The sequence below is a fragment of the Somniosus microcephalus genome, chromosome 14 (genome assembly GCF_052327205.1).
Source record: "Somniosus microcephalus isolate GS21.2 chromosome 14, FLI_Smic_1.0, whole genome shotgun sequence".
In the NCBI taxonomy this organism is placed as follows: Eukaryota; Metazoa; Chordata; class Chondrichthyes; order Squaliformes; family Somniosidae; genus Somniosus; species Somniosus microcephalus.
The window spans coordinates 123,894,479-123,913,539 of record NC_141000.1 but is presented as its reverse complement, the minus strand read 5'-3'; the positions used below and the strand labels follow the sequence as shown (position 1 = coordinate 123,913,539).

Sequence of the window (19,061 nt, the reverse complement as noted above, 5' to 3'; positions counted from 1 at the left end):
CGCGCCTACCGTTGCCAGTAGTAGAAGAGGCGGCTACAGTGGACCCGGTAGAGATGTTCCACTCATCCATAGTGGAATGTCTACCAGTAACAAATTCGATGATCGAAAATGAAACAAGAAATGACCCGACTCTCTCACGAGTCTACGATTTAACAGTGGAGGGATGGCCAGCACATGGCGAACCAACGCTGCCCGCATTTTCGCAAAGAAAAGAACAGCTGTCAGTGTGCCGAGGAACCTTGATGTGTGGATCTAGAGTGGTGATTCCACCCAAACTTCAGCATAAGGTGCTAAAGGAGCTTCACGAGGGGCATCTGGGTGGAGTGAAAATGAAGAACCTAGCAAGAGCGTTTGTGTGGTGGCCAGGTATTGATGGAGACATCGAAGAAATAACCAAGAGCTGTCTAGGATGCCAGAAGGTCCAAAACGCGCCACCACAAGCTCCTCTGCATCCATGAGAGTGGCCCTCATCTCCTTGGCAAAGGGTACACGTCGACTTTGCTGGTCCATTTATGGACTCAATGTTTCTAATCGCGGTGGATGCACACTCCAAGTGGCCGGAGGTAATAAAGATGTCCTCCACCGCCACGGAAAAAACCATCACAGTATTAAGGACCATATTTGCCAGGAATGGGCTGCCGGAACAGATCTGTTCTGATAATGGACCGCAATTTGTGTCCGAAGAATTCAGGAAGTTCTTAAAAAGGAATGGGGTCAAGCACTACACGTCAGCCCCATACCATCCCGCCACCAATGGATTAGCTGAAAGGTTTGTCCAGACCTTCAAGAAGGCCATAAAGGCCATGGGTAATGAAGACATCAACCTACAACATAAGGTAGATAACTTCTTGTTGGCGTACAGGAATGCAACACATGCGGTCACAAACCAAACTCCCGCCATGATGTTTTTCAATAGAAGACTAAGATGCCGGCTGGATTTGATTCAGCCAAACGTCAGAAGGGACGTAGAGAACCGGCAATTTCAGGGCATGAATGAAAGGCCAACTAGATCCTTTCAGATAGGTCAACAAGTTTTGGCCCGGGACTACCGTACCGAGAAATGGCAGCCTGGAACTATTGGGAAAAGGCTAGGGCCGCTGATGTATACTGTGGACATTGGTGACAGCATAATAAGGCGCCATGTTGACCAGATCATAGGGTCATCCACAAAGGACCAACCTACTCCACAACCTTACACGGCTAATGTTGAAGCAGAGATACCCAGAGCACCTACCCGATCTGGTAATACTGGAATCAGATGAACCTGACACTGTCCTTCAAGCCGAATCGACCTTGCCAGAAGAACCTGCTACCCTGCCGAAAACTACTACACCACCGAGGCGTTATCCGGACAGAGTCAGGAAGCCTCCAGAGAGACTGAATCTGTGAACTGTTTTGCATAAGTTGTATATATGTCATGATGTTATGTTAATGGGGAATAAGTATGTTGTAAGCTAAAAAGGGAGGATTGTAGTGTATGTAACTGTTCTACCTTTAAGAGAACTATTGTATGTAACCGTCCACCTTTAAGAGAACTATTTTAGGTGTGGCACTACTTTATCTTGGCTGCTGTATACTGTAATACCGACGGTGACCACACCGGTATATAAGTGCTGTGTCAGGATTTATTGGGCAGATTCTCCCTGACCTTCGAATAGTAAAGTCCTGTTAAAGTTACTCTTGTAGTCTGTGTATTAATTCGCCATAATACCTACAGACTTTACACTGTCTGGTACTGTACGGCCCGTGTGTGTCTCAGTGTTAGCCCTTGCACTCTAGGTAAAAGTACGTCAGCTAATATTGAAACATTTACCTACCGATGGGCCTGATAGATACATATCTGTGACGGAGCTCGGAAACCTTTGGCAGTGACAGGCGTGTGGGCAGGAGAAGGGAGACCAATCGCGGTCCCTCGGCAGAGCTGCATCGCATCGGAGGCCTTCAGGATCCTGCAGCTTCCTCCAGCAGGAATGTTGCTTTCGATCCCACGGAGAGAAGAATCCCGGCATTTCGTACCACCCGGGGCTGTGGAGCCTGATCAGCGATCGGTACGAGAGGTCCCAGTCGGGGTCCGGCTCAGAGTTTTCCCTCAGCCTCTCCGCAAAGCATTCCTTCTCCTGAAGTTTTGGTTGTGGATTCAGTGGCTTCTCCACAAACGTGGGATCTTCTGATCCCTGGCCAGGAGCTAGTCAACCAAAAAATAAACGCACACAGCTCAAATGCATGTTAATAGGTCAAAATACAGGAAGACAGTAAGAAACTTGCAGAATGCACATGAAACTGGCAACTTAACTTCAATATAGATAAGTGTGAGATGGTACTTTTTGGTAGGAAGAATAAGGAGACCCACATACTCCTTGGAACAGTGTCTAAATGGGGTAGAGGAACAGAGGGATCTGGGGGTACAGATACACAGATCACTACAAGTAGCGACGCAGGTTAATAGGGTCATTAAAAAAAGTAAACACAACTCTGGGGTTCATTTCTAGAGGGATAGAATTGAAAAGCAGAGAGGTTGTGTTAAACTTGTATAGAACCTCGGTTAGTCCGCACTGGGAGCACTGTGAACAGTTCTGGTCTCCATATTATAAAAATGATATAGAGGCACTGGAGAAATTGCAAAAAAGATTTACTAGGATGATACCAGAGCGGAGAGATTATACCTGTCAGAAAGATTGAACAGGCTGGGGCTCTTTTCTCTAGAAAAGAGAAGGCTGAGGGGTGACCTGACAGAGGACTTTAAGATTGTGAAAGGGGTTTGATAGGGTAGACGTAGAGAAGATGTTTCCACTTGTGGGGAGACCAAAACTAGGGGCCATAAATATAAGATAGTCACTAATAAATCCAATAGGGAATTCAGGAGAAACTTCTTTACCCAGAGAGTGGTGAGAATGTGGAACTCGCTACCACAGGGAGTGGTTGAGGCGAATAGTATTGAAGCATTTAAAGTGAAGCTGGATAAACTCATGAGGTAGAAAGGGATAGAAGGATATGTTGATGGGGTGAGATGAAGGGGGGTGGGAGGAGGCTCGTGTGGAGCATAAACACCGGCACGGACCAGTTGGGCCAAATGGCCTGTTTCTGTGCTGTCAGTACAATGTATACGATGTACAAGATCACATTGAACAAGAGTCAGAGATGTAGGTGTTGGACTGGGAACTAACTCATTTCAGTTAGATGATAGGAGACCCAGTCCAGATTAATTGGTTTGGGGGGAAAAGTGACAGATTAACCAGCGGCCCAGCAGTAGAAGATATTTAAGTGTGAGGTAAATATGGTAAAATGGGTACAGAATGGGAGCTAAATAGAGATTAGGAAGGGTAAAAAGGGGTATGAAAAAAGAATAGCGCTCAAGCAAAATAAGGGCCCTTCTAAGCAGTAAAAGTCTTGTCAAAGGGAACTGCTGAAGGAAGACATCTTCTACCTCAGAGTGAAGGAACAGCAGAGATTTTCAGTAAATATTTTGCCTCAGCTTTTACAGAGGAAGGTGAGAGTGGGACTGAATAAGTGTACTTATTGACCTTAATACACTTCCCAGGACAGCCCGAAACATTTCATACCTTCTTGAAGTGCAATCACGCTGAATAAACACAGTAGCCAATTTTACACAGAATCACAGAATCTTACGGCACAGAGGGAGGCCATTCGGCCCATCGTGCCTGTGCCGGCTCTTTGAAAGAGTGCTCCAATTAGTCCCACTCCCCCCCTTCTCTCTCCCCAGAGCCCTGCAACTTTTTCCCTTTCAAGTATTTCTCCAATTCCCTTTTGAAAGTTACTATTGAATCTGCTTCCCGCTGCGCAAAAAAATTCACCCCATCTCCCCCTCTGGTTCTTTTGCCAATTACCTTCAGTCTGTGTCCTCTGGTTACTGACCCTCCTGCCACTGGGAACAGTTTCTCCCAAATTACTCTATCAAAACCCCTTCATGATTTTGAACACCGAGGGGGAGAAATTCAGTGGTACCCCCCCCCACCACCCCCCCCCCCCCAGTGTCAGCTGTGGCTCAGTGGGCAGCACACTCGCCTCTGAGTCATGAAGGTTGTGGGTTCATAATCCCACTCCAGAGACTTGAGCACAAAAAGCTAGGCTGACACTCCCAGTGCAGTGCTGAGGGAGTGCTGCCCTGTCGGAGGTGCCATCTTTCGGCTGAGAAGTTAAACCGAGGCCCCGTCTGCTCTCTCAGGTGGACGTAAACAAGCCCATGGCACTAGTTCAAAGAAAAGCAGAGGAGTTATCCCCGGTGTCCTTGCCAATTTTTTCCCTCAACCACCATAACAAAAACAGACTATTTGGCCATTATCACATTGCTGTTTGTGGGAGCTTGCTGTGCGCAAATTGGCTGCTGCGTTTCCCACATTACAACAGTGACTTCACTTTAAAAAAAAGTACTTCATTGGCTGTAAAGCGCTTTGAGACATCCAGTGGTCGTGAAAGGCGCTATATAAATGCAAGTCTTTCTAACTTTGCCGGGGTGCTACTTTTAGTGCCCCAGCGCCGTAAATTCAGTGGTAGTTCCCCAAGAGGGAGGGGGAGCGCTTCCAGTAGCATCCAGCCTCCTGCTTGGGGCGCTACCAGTCAATTTGGCGGCGTTACGTGCAACAGCGCCACGAGCGTCAGCACGTAGCGCCACGTCATTGCAGGCCTCCCTCCCCTGATTAAAGGGGAGGAGCCTAACGCAGCATGCACTGGGGCCCTGCTGGACCGCCGGGGAGTGGGGTGCCGGGAAAACAGCCTGGCACTTAAGGGGAATGCCGGGCTGAGCGATCGCGGCTGGCACCCCGAAGAAAAAAGGGGAAAGGGGGCGGGCGCTGGCAGTCGACCCAAAAAAAAATGGCTGCCTGACACCTGCCTTTTAATTAGCGCTGCCGTGGCTGCCAAAACGCCATCCTGACCCTGTCAGACATATCGTCTGGCGGTAGGTCAGGGGGCGCGAGCCAAGTTTGCAGCCGGGGCGCGAGTGGGGCGATGACGTTATCGCCGGCAGCGCAGCGTCACGGGGCGCTACCAGCTACCGCCACCGCTAACCTCCAGCTGAATTTCGCAGGAGGTGCTAGTGGCGCCGTGCCCGGGCGCTAAGGGCTTTACGGGCGCTAACGGGAGGCACAAAGCAACCGAATTTCACCCCCCAAATATTTTCTTTGTTCTCTTTGTTCCCTGGATGGCCATGTGAAAAGTTTTCAACCTTTATGCCATTCCAGCCATGAGCTACCTTCAGCCTCCAGAATTTGGTCAAAAAGCAATTGAACTAACGGAACAGCAGTTCCAACTGAAGCCTGAGTAATTTAACCCCTTCAGCAACAACAACTTGTATTTATATAGCACCTTTAATGTAGTAAAACGTCCCAAGGTGCTTCACAGGAGTATTAAAAGACAAAAAATTGACACCAAGCCACATGAGGAGAAATTAGGGCAGGTGACCAAAAGCTTGGTCAAAGAGGTAGGTTTTAAGGAGCATCTTAAAGGAGTAAAGAGAGGTAACGAGGAGGAGAGGTTTAGGGAGGGAATTCCAGAGCTTAGGGCCTTGGGCAATGTAACATTTGCATTTCGAATTATCATTGGCCCGCAGGCATCTGTAAGGAATACCTATTATATTCACATGTGATCACATGCTGAGTTGTCATTGGCCTGCAGGCATCTGTAAGGGGTCCTAACTCCATCTTGTCCACACGGTGCTGTACTGATATGAGTAAGCGCAGACCTGATGCTTCATTAAAAGAGTTTAAACTGTAATACTCCGTTGTCCTGCAATTTATTATTTTTGTACAAAGTGTGCAAAACAAGACATGGTTGTCTCCACTGTGCTGTATGATTGAAATCACAGACCTGATGCTTCATAAAAGTTTTTAAACTGTAATACTCCGTTGTCCTGCAATTTATTATTTTTGTACAAAGTGTGCAAAACAAGACATGGTGTCAGAAGTGGGATTTGAAATGGACATCGTTGGAGCTCCCTTGCCTCGAATGAATTGGGAATCGTTGAACTTACATGGAGAATGGTGCAAGTTCAAGCAACACGTGGAGTTGATGTTCTCGAGCCCGTTGAAAAGAAAAGGAGAGGAAGAAAAATGCAGCTACCTACTCCTGTGGATCGAAGAAAAAGGGAGAGACATTTTTAACACATGGTCTCTCACCGCGGATGAAGCAAAGGTACTGAAAAGTTATTTTGACCGTTTTGAAGCATATGTGATGCCCAAGACAAATACGATATTCGCTAGGTACAAGTTTCAGGAGAAAGTACAAGGAGCTAGTGAGTCGTTTGAACAGTTCATGACTGAGTTAAAACTGCTGGTAAAAGACTATGGCCTAGAATTTCAGTTGCTTGCGCCAGCAGTTAGTGCCTTAAGAGAAGTGAATTTCGGGCGCTATGCGTGTAGCGCCCGGGCGCAGCGCAGTTTGCGCCTCGCCCCAAATTAAGTTGCCCCTTAGCGCCGGCGCAAAGTTTAGCGCCCGCCCGGATGCGCGCGCAGAAAATGACGTCACATCCTCGTGCAACGCCCTTTGGCCGCCCCGATTCCAAACTTCAGTCGGACAGCCCCATTGTGCGGCTGGCGGCTGGAGCGTTTGTAAAAAGGAACGCAACACAACCAGCGCGGGCCCCGGGGGGCGCAAATTAAAGGGGACGTACCCTCCAGTATAAAGCCCAGCCATTTTGCAGCAAACACTCTTGTGCAACGCATTTCTGGACACACAACAAGGAGGATAGCTAACTGGTTTCAAGCAGCAACAGCTCAGGTATTTTTGGACTCAGGCCAGAGCGCTGCAAGTGGCCTTTTGGAAATTTGACTGTTTGCCAGGATTTGATGGGGGTTGCATGGGGTGCCAACGCGGAGCTGCAGCGCCATGTCCGTAGGGCTCGCAGACGCATTGTGAGAGGGGCAGCCCTGGCTAGAGGCAGAGGGGGCTACAGGCGTCGGCCACGTAGGCCTTACCCAGTCAGGCTATACCGCCAGCAGCGCTCCTACCTCAACATGACTGACGCGCGATGTGTTAGAAGGCTCCGATTCCGAAAGGAGGTAGTTGCAGAGATCTGCCACCTGCTTCGCAGAGATCTGCATCCAAAGCTCAGGTGCAGGACGTCTCTGTCGGTGGAAGTGAAGGTGGCGGTGGCATTGAACTTCTATGCCACCGGCTCCTTCCAATCCGCTGCTGGGGACATAGCGAACATCTCCCAGTACGGCGCGCATCGCTGCATCCTCCAGGTGACTGAAGCACTGTTCAGAAGGAGAAGCCAATTCATCTCCTTCCCCATGGCCCTGGAGAGCCAGCATCAGCGCGCATTGGGATTTTCAAGACTCGGGGACTTCCCCTTGGTGCAGGGCGCCATTGACTGTACGCATGTGGCTTTGCGGGCCCCTCTGGAGCATGGCGAGCAGTTTCGCAACAGGAAGGGCTACCATTCTCTGAATGTGCAGCTGGTGTGTGACCACAAGCGGCGCATCATGGCTGTCAATGCCAGCTTTCCAGGCAGCAGCCACGATGCGTTTATCCTGCGGCAGAGCACTGTGCATGACATGTTCGAGGCACAGCCTCCCCCAAGAGGATGGCTACTCGGGGACAAAGGCTATCCTTTGTGTACCTGGCTCATGACCCCGCTCCGCGCGCCCAGGACCGCTGCTGAGGAGGCATACAACGAGAGCCATCAAACCACCCGCAACATCATCGAGCAAACTATTGGGGTCCTCAAGCAGCGGTTCCGCTGCCTTGATCGCTCCGGAGGAGCTCTGCAGTATTCACCGGACCGGGTCTCCCAATTTGTGGTAGTTTGCTGCATGCTACACAACCTGGCTATCCGCAGGACTCTGGCACTGCCACCTGACGTTGGAGCAGTACCTCAGGAGGAGGAGCAGGAGGAGCAGGAGGAGGAGGAGGAGGAGTACGTTCCCAGGAGGGAGCGACCAGGGCCAAGGGCCGCGCGACGCCACCTTATTACACGGTACTTCTAAGCCCCCTGTCAGGGAATGCCTTGTGGCCATGAGGGAAGATGAATGCAGCCGTTCCGCAAGCCCTCAGCCGGCGAAGCCAACAAACACTAAGAAGAACAACCATGGAGACTGTATGAATAAAGATAATTATTTATTACACAAAAATGAAAACCCCTTCCCACATGAATCCCCAAAAACAATCAACGGGCCCCACAAAAAGCCCAACAAACGACTCACTCCCACAAACTGGGGAGGAGTAACTCCACATTTGTACAAACCTGGCCTCAACCTCGGCCTTAACGCAAAAAATAAGCCCACAAACCAAACAACCATGGGCAAAAGAAAGATGGCCACCGCCATATAAAACGAAAGCTGGCCACACCCTCTACTGAGTGGCCCGCGAGGGCGAGACCTTGTCCAGCCTTTTGCCTCCCCTGCCCGGCCTGCTGCTCCTTCGCAAGCTCTGCCCAGTGGCTGCTGCGAGGCTGGGGGAAGGCGCCTGAGGCTCAGACGTCCTTCCGCCAGATGCCGCTGGGGGGCGGCCTACACGGCCTTTGGGCCTCGAGGGGCCGGCTGCTGAGTGGCACACCTGAGCCTGGCCAACATCAGCTCCAGCCGCTTGCCCTTGACGCCCCAGTGGGGGAGTGGCGGCGACGGATGGCGCAATGTGGGCAAGCTGGCGTCTGGGATGCGCTGGCTGGTGCTGTGGCGCGCTGGCACTCGGCCGGGCCCGCACTGCAGGATCTGCAACAATCAGCCGAGGGGCGGCTCGCTGAGATGCTCCAGCGCGGCGGCTGCCCTGGCGATGCCTGCCTGAGACAGCACGTGTGGCAGCAGTGAGTGCCCCTGTTGTCCTTGTGTGCGCCCGCATCACACCCGCCAGGGACTTGACGGCATCAGTGAGCATGCGGCCACTCGCGGCAGTTGATGCCCCGAACTCGCGCACACTGGTCGCCAGCGACTCGATGGCCTCAGGCATGCGCCCCACCACGCGCATGAGCTCCGTGTGGCGCCGGTCCGAATCCTCGGCCATCTTGTCCAGCTTCCGCGCCTCCTCCGAGGTGAAGGTGTCCGGACTGGAGTCGGGACTCTCCCGCTGGGGAGCAGGGGACCGAACTAGGGGAACCTTGCCACGTTGGTGGCGGCGAGTGTCCCGATCAACTGCACTCCCCTCTGATCCTTCCCCCCTTTGGGGGGAAGGCCGCGGCCCACGCGCAGGGCTCCTGGGTGGCTGGACGCCACTGGTCCCAGAAGCTGCAATCCCCTGCGACAGTTGGTCCAGGCACTCGTCCAGTGAGGACGTGTCAATCATTTCGTCCTCTCCTGCGGGACCTGAGTGTTCCCCTGATGGTCCGGCTTGCTCTTGCTCCTCCTCCTCCTCCTCCTCCTGCTCGGAGGGGCTGTCACTGGCAGCTTCAGGGTCCTGGTCGTCACCAGCTGAAAGCAGGAATGCACAAGAGTAGCTTCAGAGTGACGAGACGGCGTCAGCGAGGGAGTTAGGACTGGTGGCATTCAGCGCATTGGTGGGACAGTGGCAAAGGAGGTAGCTCGGATGCGGAAGTGCGACGCGAGAGGGCCAAAAGGCGAGGTCCTTACCATTGCCGGGCAGTGGAGGGTCGGCTACTCCGCACGCTGTGGGCACGATCAGCCGGGCTCCCATGAGCCCACACACGCGCTCCTCCAGGCGAGTGAGCTTCTGCAGCTTGGCGCGGCCTCCCCGGTCCTGGCACGGGCCTGGCGATTATAGGCAACTTTAGCCTGCAAGAGAAAGGACGGGCTGTAAGTACGGAGTGTAGCCCTGATGTAGTGTGCACTGCCTCCCATGGTGGAATAGCTTGGCCAGAATGTAGCCCTGATGTAGTGTGCACTGCCTCCCATGGTGGAATAGCTTGGCCAGAGTGTAGCCCTGATGTACTGTGCACTGCCTCCCATGGTGGAATAGCTTGGCCAGAGTGTAGCCCTGATGTACTGTGCACTGCCTCCCATGGTGGAATAGCTTGGCCAGAGTGTAGCCCTGATGTAGTGTGCACTGCCTCCCATGGTGGAATAGCTTGGCCAGAGTGTAGCCCTGATGTACTGTGCACTGCCTCCCATGTTGGAATAGCTTGGCCAAAGTGTAGCCCTGATGTACTGTGCACTGCCTCCCATGGTGGAATAGCTTGGCCAGAGTGTAGAGTGCAGAATGGGCAATTGATGCTCATGACTGTCCCAAAGCTGCTGGCTGAGGGCTGGCCATTAGGACTTTCAGCTCCCTTTGCCCATCATGTCAGGTGTACATGCAAGAATGAGGAGGAGACTGGAAAGGGTACTCACCCTGACAATCCTGGTCAGGTCGTTGTATTTTTTCCGACATTGTTTGTGGGTCCTGGGGGCATCGCCGGTGAACGTCACCCTGTTGGCGATCTGCTTCCAGGCTCTGGTGTATTCTTAATGGTTCGGATTCCTCCCAGTCTCTGGGAACAAGATCCTGCGCCTCTTCTCCAGACCATTATTTCCAGATCACGCTCTGAGAAGCGCAGGGCACGCTCACGGGCCTTCTCTGGCGTTGCCATGACTCCCTGGGGCTGAGCAGCAGTGTTGAGGCCTATTTGCAAAGCTGCAGTGTGCAGGGCGTGGCAGCAGACCAAATCGTCCCTTCCCCCTTTAAGAGCTGGTCGGCGCCACGGGGTCTGCTGTCAATCAAAAAATGACCGCACCCGCGCTGCGCCCCGCCTCAGCGCTATCCCTCTGCACCGCCAGCTTAGCGCCTAAAGATAGTAGTGGAACGCCTCTTTTAGCGCTCCACCAAGCTCTTAGGGCGAAGCCACTGAATTTCCGGCAAGGGGGCGCAACTTTGGGGCGGGTGCTAACTTCGGGCGGGCGCTAACGTTAGCGCCCCAAAACTGGCTATACTGAAATTCTAGGCCCATGTATATGCAGATAAAGATTAAATGGTCAGAGACCGCATCGTGTTTGGAATACATTCGGCTAAAGTGAGAGAAAAACTTTTGAATGTTGGGTCCGGGCTAACGCTGGACAAAGCTATAGACATAGCTAGATCGCACGAGATAGCCCAATCACAGTTGAAAACCATAACCGGCGCCACGAGCAGCTCGAGTGAACAGACAGTGCATGCAGTTAATAGATACACACCAAAGAACACTGCCCAGAGAGCGTGTTTCAGAACAGAAAGAACAGCGAGAGTTCTAAAAATGGGCGACACAGTCATAAAACGCTTCAAAAACTGTGGCTATTGTGGAAACAGCTGGCATGGAGAAAAGAAGTACTGCCCTGCCAAAGGAAGGCAATGTACTAAATGTGGTAAACGGAACCATTTTGCTAAAGTTTGCAAGACTGTTTTCAGAAAAGCAGTACACACAGTGAGTGACAGCCAAATGCCAGATAGAGAGCCAAGTGCAGAGGAACTGTTTATTGATTCTGTGTCACAGAAAAAACAGATTTCAGAGACTGAGCAAGCTTTTGCCGATATTGAGATAGGAAAACAGGGCCAAGAGCTTAAGTTTAAACTAGACACTGGATCTCAGGTTAACGTAATTCCTCTGAGTGAGTATCACAGCTTGAAGGATGAGTGTGAGCTACAGCCCACTTCACACAGACTGACCGGCTATGGAGGTGAGCAGCTCATTGTAAAAGGCACATGCGTGATGAAATGCAAGTACAAAGAAAGCGACATGATGTTGGACTTTTACATTATTGACACTCGAGCACCTCCAGTGCTAGGTCTAAAGGCATGTTTAGACATGGACCTCGTCAAGCTAGTGCTATCATTGACAGCACCAGTTGAGAAGCAGACAGTCATGGAGGAGTTTGCTGACGTTTTCAAAGGAATCGGACTATTCCTAGGTGAATGCACTATTCACCTTGACCCAGCAGCAACCCCTGTGGTTTGCCCACCGAGAAGGATACCCCTTGCTCTACGTAGTCGCCTGAACGAGGAGCTGCAGAGCATGGAGAATACAAAAATCATCATCCGGGAAACAGAACTGACAGAGTGGGTCAACGCATTAGTAGTGGTTGAGAAACCACGTACAGGCAAGCTCAGAGTCTGTCTCGACCCCAGAGATTTGAACAAGGCTATCAAACGTCCTCACTACCGTCTACCAACGCTAGATGACATCACACCCAAGCTAGTGGGAGCACGTTACTTCAGTGTAATGGACGCACGATCAGGATACTGGACTATTCACAGAATCACAGAAACCCCACAGTGCAGATAGAGGCCATTTCGGCCCATCGAGCCTGCACCGACACATATCCCACCCGATCCCCGTAACCCCTACACCAACACATATCCCACCCTATCCCTGTAACCCCACGTATTTAATCCCCCTAACACTAAGGGTCAATTTATCATAGGTGCAGTATTACTGCAAGAAGGAAAGCCCATCGGCTACGCTTCCAGATCTCTCACAGAAAGTGAAATCAACTATGCTCAAATCGAGAAAGAGTTATATGCAATTCTGTTTGGATGTAAGCGTTTCCACCAGTACGTCTATGGCCGACAAGTCATTGTGGAATCCGACCACAAGCCCCTCGAGTCAATCATGAGGAAACCACTAGCCACAGCCCCACCAAGTCTACAAAGAATGATCCTTCAGCTACAGAAGTACGACTTCACAATCATTCACCGTCCAGGCAAAGACATTCCTCTCGCAGACACGCTCTCCAGAAAGTCTCTTAGCTACCAGGACGGCAGCCTCAGTGAAGGCATGGATGTGCAGGTGCACATGGTGTACAACAGCTTACCTGTGAGTGACTCAAAACTGAAGGAGATCCGAGCAGGAACAGAGAAAGATGCACAACTCACACTGCTGAGCAAAGTCATACATGAAGGATGGCCTATGATGTAGTCCATATGCTCCTATGATTCTATGTTGCGGACTGCCGGACACAACTGACCCCTTCAATTATCACCCTGTTACCCGCCACCCCCCCCTCCCTCACCCGCCTCCCACTTGTTAAAGAACTTCCATTTGAAGGATTTGAGTGAGAAACTATTTCCCCTGGTGGGGGGAGTCCAGAACAAGGGGCACAACCTTAAAATTAGAGCCAGGCCATTCAGGGGTGATGTCAGGAAGCACTTCTTCACACAAAGGGTGGTGGAAATCTGGAACTCTCGCCCCCAAAAAGCTGTTGAGGCTGGGGGGGTCAATTGAAAATTTCAAATACGAGATTGATTGCTTAAGGGAATTGGCAAAAAGGTGACATGAGGGAAAAAAGAATTATGCAGCGAGTTGTTGTGATCTGGAATGCGCTGCCTGAAAGGGCGGTGGAAGCAGATTCAATAGTGACTTTCAAAAAGGAATTGGATAAATAATTGAAGGGGTTAAATTTGCAGGGCTATGGGGAAGGAGAAGGGGAGTGGGACTTAATGGATAGCAATTGGGTACGGTAGCATAGTAGTTATGTTACTGGACTAGTAATCCAGAGGCCTGGCCTAATGATCTGGAGACATGAGCTCAAATGGCAGCTGGGGAATTTAAATTCAATTAATTAAATAAATCTGGAATTAAAAAACTAGTATTAGTAATGGTGACCATTGTCGTAAAAACCCATTTGGTTCACTAATGTCCTTTAGGGAAGGAAATCTGCCGTCCTTACCTGGTCTGGCCTATATGTGACTCCAGACCCTCAGCAATGTGGTTGACTCTTAACTGTCCTCTGAAATGGCCAAACAAGACACACAGTTGTGCCAAATCACTACACAGAAGTATTCTCACTGTGGGAGTACCTTCACCTCACAAAGGCAGCTCACCACCACCTTCTCAAGGGCAATTAGGGATGGGCAATAAATGCTGGCCCTGCCAGCAACGCCCACATCCCATAAACGAATTTTAAAAAACTCTTTCAAAGATCCAGCACAGGCACGATGATAGGAACAATGGGCCGAATGGCCTCCTTCTGTATCATTCTATGATAGATTTTTGATACGGTATTAAAGGTTACGGAACCAAGGCGGGTGGATGGAGTTAAGATACAAATCTAATTGAATGGCGCAGCAGTGCTGAATGGCCAACTCCTGGTCCTATGTTCCTATACAGCGCCTTTCACAACCTCAGGATGTCCCAATATGCTTTGCAGTCAAAGAGTAACTTTTAAAGTGTGGTCGCTGCTGTAATGTAAAAAACGCAGAAGCCAATTTATGCACAGCAAACTCCCACAAACAGCAATGAGCTAATCTATTTAGTAATGTTGATTGAGGGATAAATATTGGCCAGGACACTGCTCTTCTTCGAAATAGTAGCTTGGGATCATTTACATCCACCTGAGAGGGCAGACAGTGCCTCGGTTTAACATCACATCCAAAAGACGGCACCTCCGACAGTGCAGCGCTCCCTCAGTACTGCACTGGGGGCTTCAGCCTAGATAATGTGCTCAAGTGTCTGGAGTGGGACTTGTAATCACATCTTTCTGACTCAGAGGCGAGGGTGTTACCCACTGAGTCACAGCTGACAAATGTTGGCAAATGTTACAGCCTTCACTCATCTTCGTCTGTGGCACTGAGAGTTGGCATTCAGCCCCCAGAAAAAATGGATTTTAAAGTGGTTTTACCAACACTGAAGAGCATAGGAACATAGGAACAGGAGGAGGCCATTCAGCCCCTCGAGCCTGCTCCGTCATTCAATGAGATCATGGCTGACCTGCACCTCAGCTCCGTCCACCTGCCTTAGTGTCACATCCCTTCATACCTCCACCCAACAATAATAAAAGACGGCAGCTCCGACAATGCAGCACTCCCTCAGTACCCTACTGGGAATGTCAGCCTGGACTATGGGGCTCAAGTCTCTGGAAATGGGTTTGAGCCCACTCAGAGACAAGAGGGATACCTACTGAGCCAAACGGGCACTTTAAGCTGTGCAAGCACCGATGCCTTCAAAAAGGACGCAAGTTTCAGCTCAGCCAGTGGTTCAGTGGGTGGCACTCTCTCGCCTCTGAGTCAGACAGTTGTGAACATAAGAACATAAGAACATAAGAAATAGGAGCAGGAGTAGGCCAATCGGCCCCTCGAGCCTGCTCCGCCATTCAATAAGATCATGGCTGATCTGATCCTAACCGCCAATCCACTATCACAGAACCATCTCCTGAATCTAACAGAATTAGACACACGAAATAGGAGCAGGATCAGGCTACACGGCCCCTGGGCCCGCTCCGCTACCCACAGGGCCATGACCGATCCGAACCTAGACTCATGTCCAAATTCCTGCCCGCTCCCCGTAACCCTTAATTCCCTTTACTTCTAGGAAACTGTCTATTTCTGTTTTAAATTTATGTAATGATGTAGCTTCTACAGCTTTTTGGGGCAGCATATTCCATGGACCTACCACCCTCTGAGTGAAGTAGTTCCTCCTCATCTCAGTTTTGAAAGAGCAGCCCCTTATTCTAAGACTATGCCCCCTAGTTCTAGTTTCACCCATCATCGGGAACATCTTCCCCGCATCCACCCGATCCAACCCCTTCACAATCTTATATGTTTCAATAAGATCGCCTCTCATTCTTCTGAACTCCAATGAGTAGAGTCCCAATCTACTCAACCTTGTAAAGTCTGTGGGTTGTGCAGTTAATAAATACACAGACTTCAGAAGTAACAAACAAGCAGGTCTTTACTATTCGAAGGTCAGGGCGAATCTGCCCCAGCAATCCTGCCACAACACTTATATACTGGTGGGGTCACTATCGGTATTACAGTATACAGAAGCCAAACAAATAGTGCCACACCTAAAGTAGTTCTCTTAAAGGTGAACGATTACATTCAATAGTTCCCTTAAAGGTAGACGCGTACATACACTACAATCCTCCCTTTTTAGCTTATTACTTACAGAGTCTCCGTTAAACATACATATCTTCAATTTCCTATAAACAAATTACAGATATAATCTCGGTGGAGTCAATGTCATATAAAACAATTTACAGATATAATCTCGGTGGGAACAGTTCACAGGTTCAGTCTCTGCGGAAACAGTTCATAGATTCAGTCTCTGATCTTGACTCGTTCCGAACAACATTTCTTTGGTGTAGCCGGTTCACCTGGCTAGCGTGACTCCTCCATAGCCTTTTCTTGACGTAACAGCTTGAACTTTCGTCCTGTTGAACCAGCAGTGCGGACTTTTACAACCAACTGGCTGTCTTGACATTTTCCAGTTTTTCAACTAATTTAGCTCCTTTCGTAGTGTCCTGCCTGAGATGGTAGAAGTGCTAATATTTTAGACAGTTATTATCTTCTGCTTCTTCTTTTTCTTTTCTGCCTTTTTGAAACTCTCGGAGCTCCTTTCTCGGCTGCCAGCTGTAGCGCCACTAACTCTCTATGTTCCTTAGACCTTAAGTGCTTCCTCCGGATTTCAGCACTTTGGGAGTTTTCATCACAAGCTGAGCAGACCACATCCTCGTAATATTCAGTGTCACTCAACAGGTCATGGTAATATTCGGGTTCGTCCTGAGTTAGGCCAGCGAGAGAGCCTTCTTCTTCCTCCTCACCCGTCTGGACGTTAGCTGACGGTGGTTCCTTCCCTAGACATCTTTCTTGAAAAGACTTCTTCATGCATTCATATTCATCCCGCTCTTCCTGGGTTGTCTGCCATTCCTTCACTACTGACCTCATTTGTGAGTTCAATACCTTCCCTTCCACCGGGGATTGCGGTATCAGGCTATTTAATCCTTCTACTGAAGCAGCTGTTTCAACATTCTTCTGTTCACATTGACGTGATTCAACGAACTCTTCATAGAGTAAACTGTAACACAAAATCTGTGTTGCCACCTCAGTTATTTCCGTAACTTTTGGGAGCTCCGAATTCCTTCCCTTTGCAGATTGAAGCTCGTGTTCCCATTGTGGAGTCTTGTCTCTCAGCATGTGAAGGAGTTGGCTGACCGTTAACTCTTCCACGGGGACTCTGTGGATCAGAGTCTTCACCATTTCATCCACCTTTCCCTCCAATGCTTTCACCTTCCTTTCCTCTTGTACTTTGGTTTCAAGCGCTCGAAGAAGTTGTGCCTTGATGCTCCCAAGCTCATGTTCAGAGCCCATTCTTACAGTCTCTGTGTTTCTTACAGTTTCCTTCCCTTCCACTGAAAGGATTCCCAGTTGACTCTGCTCTTCAAGTCGTTGAACCTCGGCCATTGCCGCCTCATATTTGTCTTGGGTTTCCTTCAATATTTTTATGAGTTCTTGGACATCTTGTCTTTCATGTTCTGCCATGTCTTTCACCTCTAAATTCTCATCTATGAATGGAACTTCTACCGATGAGTCTGTCTTGGCCTTGAGCTCATCAAGAATTTCCTGCAGCCTTTGGACTTCTTGCTCATGTTCAACCTTTAGTTGTTCATATGCTTCTACTGAAACTAGCTTTTCGGAGGTTGCCGAGTTAATCCCCTCCAGAATTGTAGCCTGGGCCTGTTCATACTGTTCTTTCAACTTCTCACACTCTGCTTGTAAGGAGTCGTAGAGAAGAACTGGAATAAAATCCCGGCTTCCTGAAGATTCCTCTTCATTTGCTTCTTTCGCAATTTCCTTTTGGAGTTCAGCCAAGGCTGCTATGCTATCTGCCTCTTGAAGTCTCACTGCCATCAAATCTTCTTTATTCTTGCAGTCTATCTCAGTCATTTTCCGTTTATTTTCATTTAACTGAGTGATAAGCTCCTCTTGCAACATGGCCACATTATTCACATCAGGTAAAGAAGCGTTTCTCTTTTCCATGTCCAAGATTTTTTTCTGCATCTCTTTAAGTGCACACTGCGATTCAGCTTCTCTTAACCTTGCCTGCACTAGCTCCGTCTCCAATTGCAGAACAAAATCCTCAGTGTAGCGTGGTTTGCCTTTATGCTGTATCTCTAGATCATGCAAATATTCTAACTCCTGAACATCATAAGGGAGGTGTGATCGGTAATTGGTCACGATGGCTCTATGGTCGCTCTCTGCCTGAGCCAGCAGGTTCTGTTGTCTTTCCAGACTCTCCCATTCGGTGTCATAGAACTTTTTCATTGTTTTCATCTCTTGTACGAGACGGTAACTTAATTGTTCGAATTGTTGTCGTACTTTGAAATAACGTTGAGTTCGAGCTCGGTGTTCCTCCGTAATGCATATGTCTGTGACTTGAACAGACTCAGAATTCTCTGTCTTTATGCACGCCATCGTTTTTCCAACCTTAGTCAGTGAGTTCATGTTAACCTTGTTTTTCATACGTGGGCTGGACTTATCGTCTTCCGGCTCAGAGTCTGAGCTGCTTGTCTGCACCGAGTCCTCACTCGTCATTGCTTGTAGGTAGTGCCATTCCATGTCTATTTTCTTGATCCACTCCCGTCCTAGAAGTGGTGGTCCTCCCTCATGTAGTACATACAAGTTCATTCTCGGGTGTTCTTTACCCCTATCTCTCACCTTGACTCTTATTTTTCCCATGGGGTATACTTTATGCCCCGTGTATGTCTGCAATACGAACTTGGTATCTCTTAAGGGTATGTGTGAGAATAGCCGGTGGTAATCCCCTCGATTTATGACTGATACAGCTGATCCAATGTCCAACTCCATTTTCACTTGGACTCCAGCTATTTTTAGCATGACCCAGATAGTTTGTAGGTCAGCTTCCTTACTCACATGGTGGATACTCAGACTACCCAGCTCCTGGCCGTTTGGATCTGAGTCTGGATTCTGTTCGTCTGAACTCTTCTCAGCCCCCTTGTATACCTTGTTGTACTTTTCTTGTGATGGCTTCCTTTGGTTGTTGGTCTTCTTCCCTGACCGGCATACCTTAGCGATGTGACCCAGTTTGCCACATTTCCTACATTCTTGGTTCTTAAACCAGCATTGATTCTGGTCGTGTGTTGTCTTCCCACAACGATAGCATTTTGTTGTACTCGAGGTAATTTGGTCCACCCCGAGCGCCGCCGCCTTTAGTTGCATTTCCGCCGTTCCTTTCGCTGCGGCTTCGTGTGATGCGGCTATAAGGACAGCCCTGTCAAGTGTAAGGTCGTTCTCTTCGAGTAGGCGCTTTTGCGTCCCTTCCTTGGACAATCCGCCTACGAACTTGTCTCGCAGTGCCTCTGTCAGATTCCCTCCGAACTGGCAGTATTTCGCTAGCCTATGCAGTTCGACCAAGTATTCTGCGTTGTTTTCGTCTTTCCGTTGCGTTCTTGCATAGAATTTGAATCGTT

The 19,061-nt window shown here is 49.5% G+C and overlaps 1 protein-coding gene across 3 annotated transcripts in view; it reads right to left on the bottom strand.

Moving 5' to 3' along the window:
• The window catches only part of LOC147107894 (SAM domain-containing protein SAMSN-1-like), a 185,268-nt gene that overhangs the window by 117,550 nt on the left and 48,657 nt on the right, over positions 1 to 19,061 (bottom strand). For all 3 annotated transcript variants that reach the window (XM_086007280.1, XM_086007281.1, XM_086007282.1), the window contains one exon: positions 1,818 to 2,185. In XM_086007280.1, coding sequence (XP_085863406.1) covers positions 1,818 to 2,185 — 368 coding nt within the window. The remainder of the gene's footprint in view (positions 1 to 1,817; positions 2,186 to 19,061) is intronic.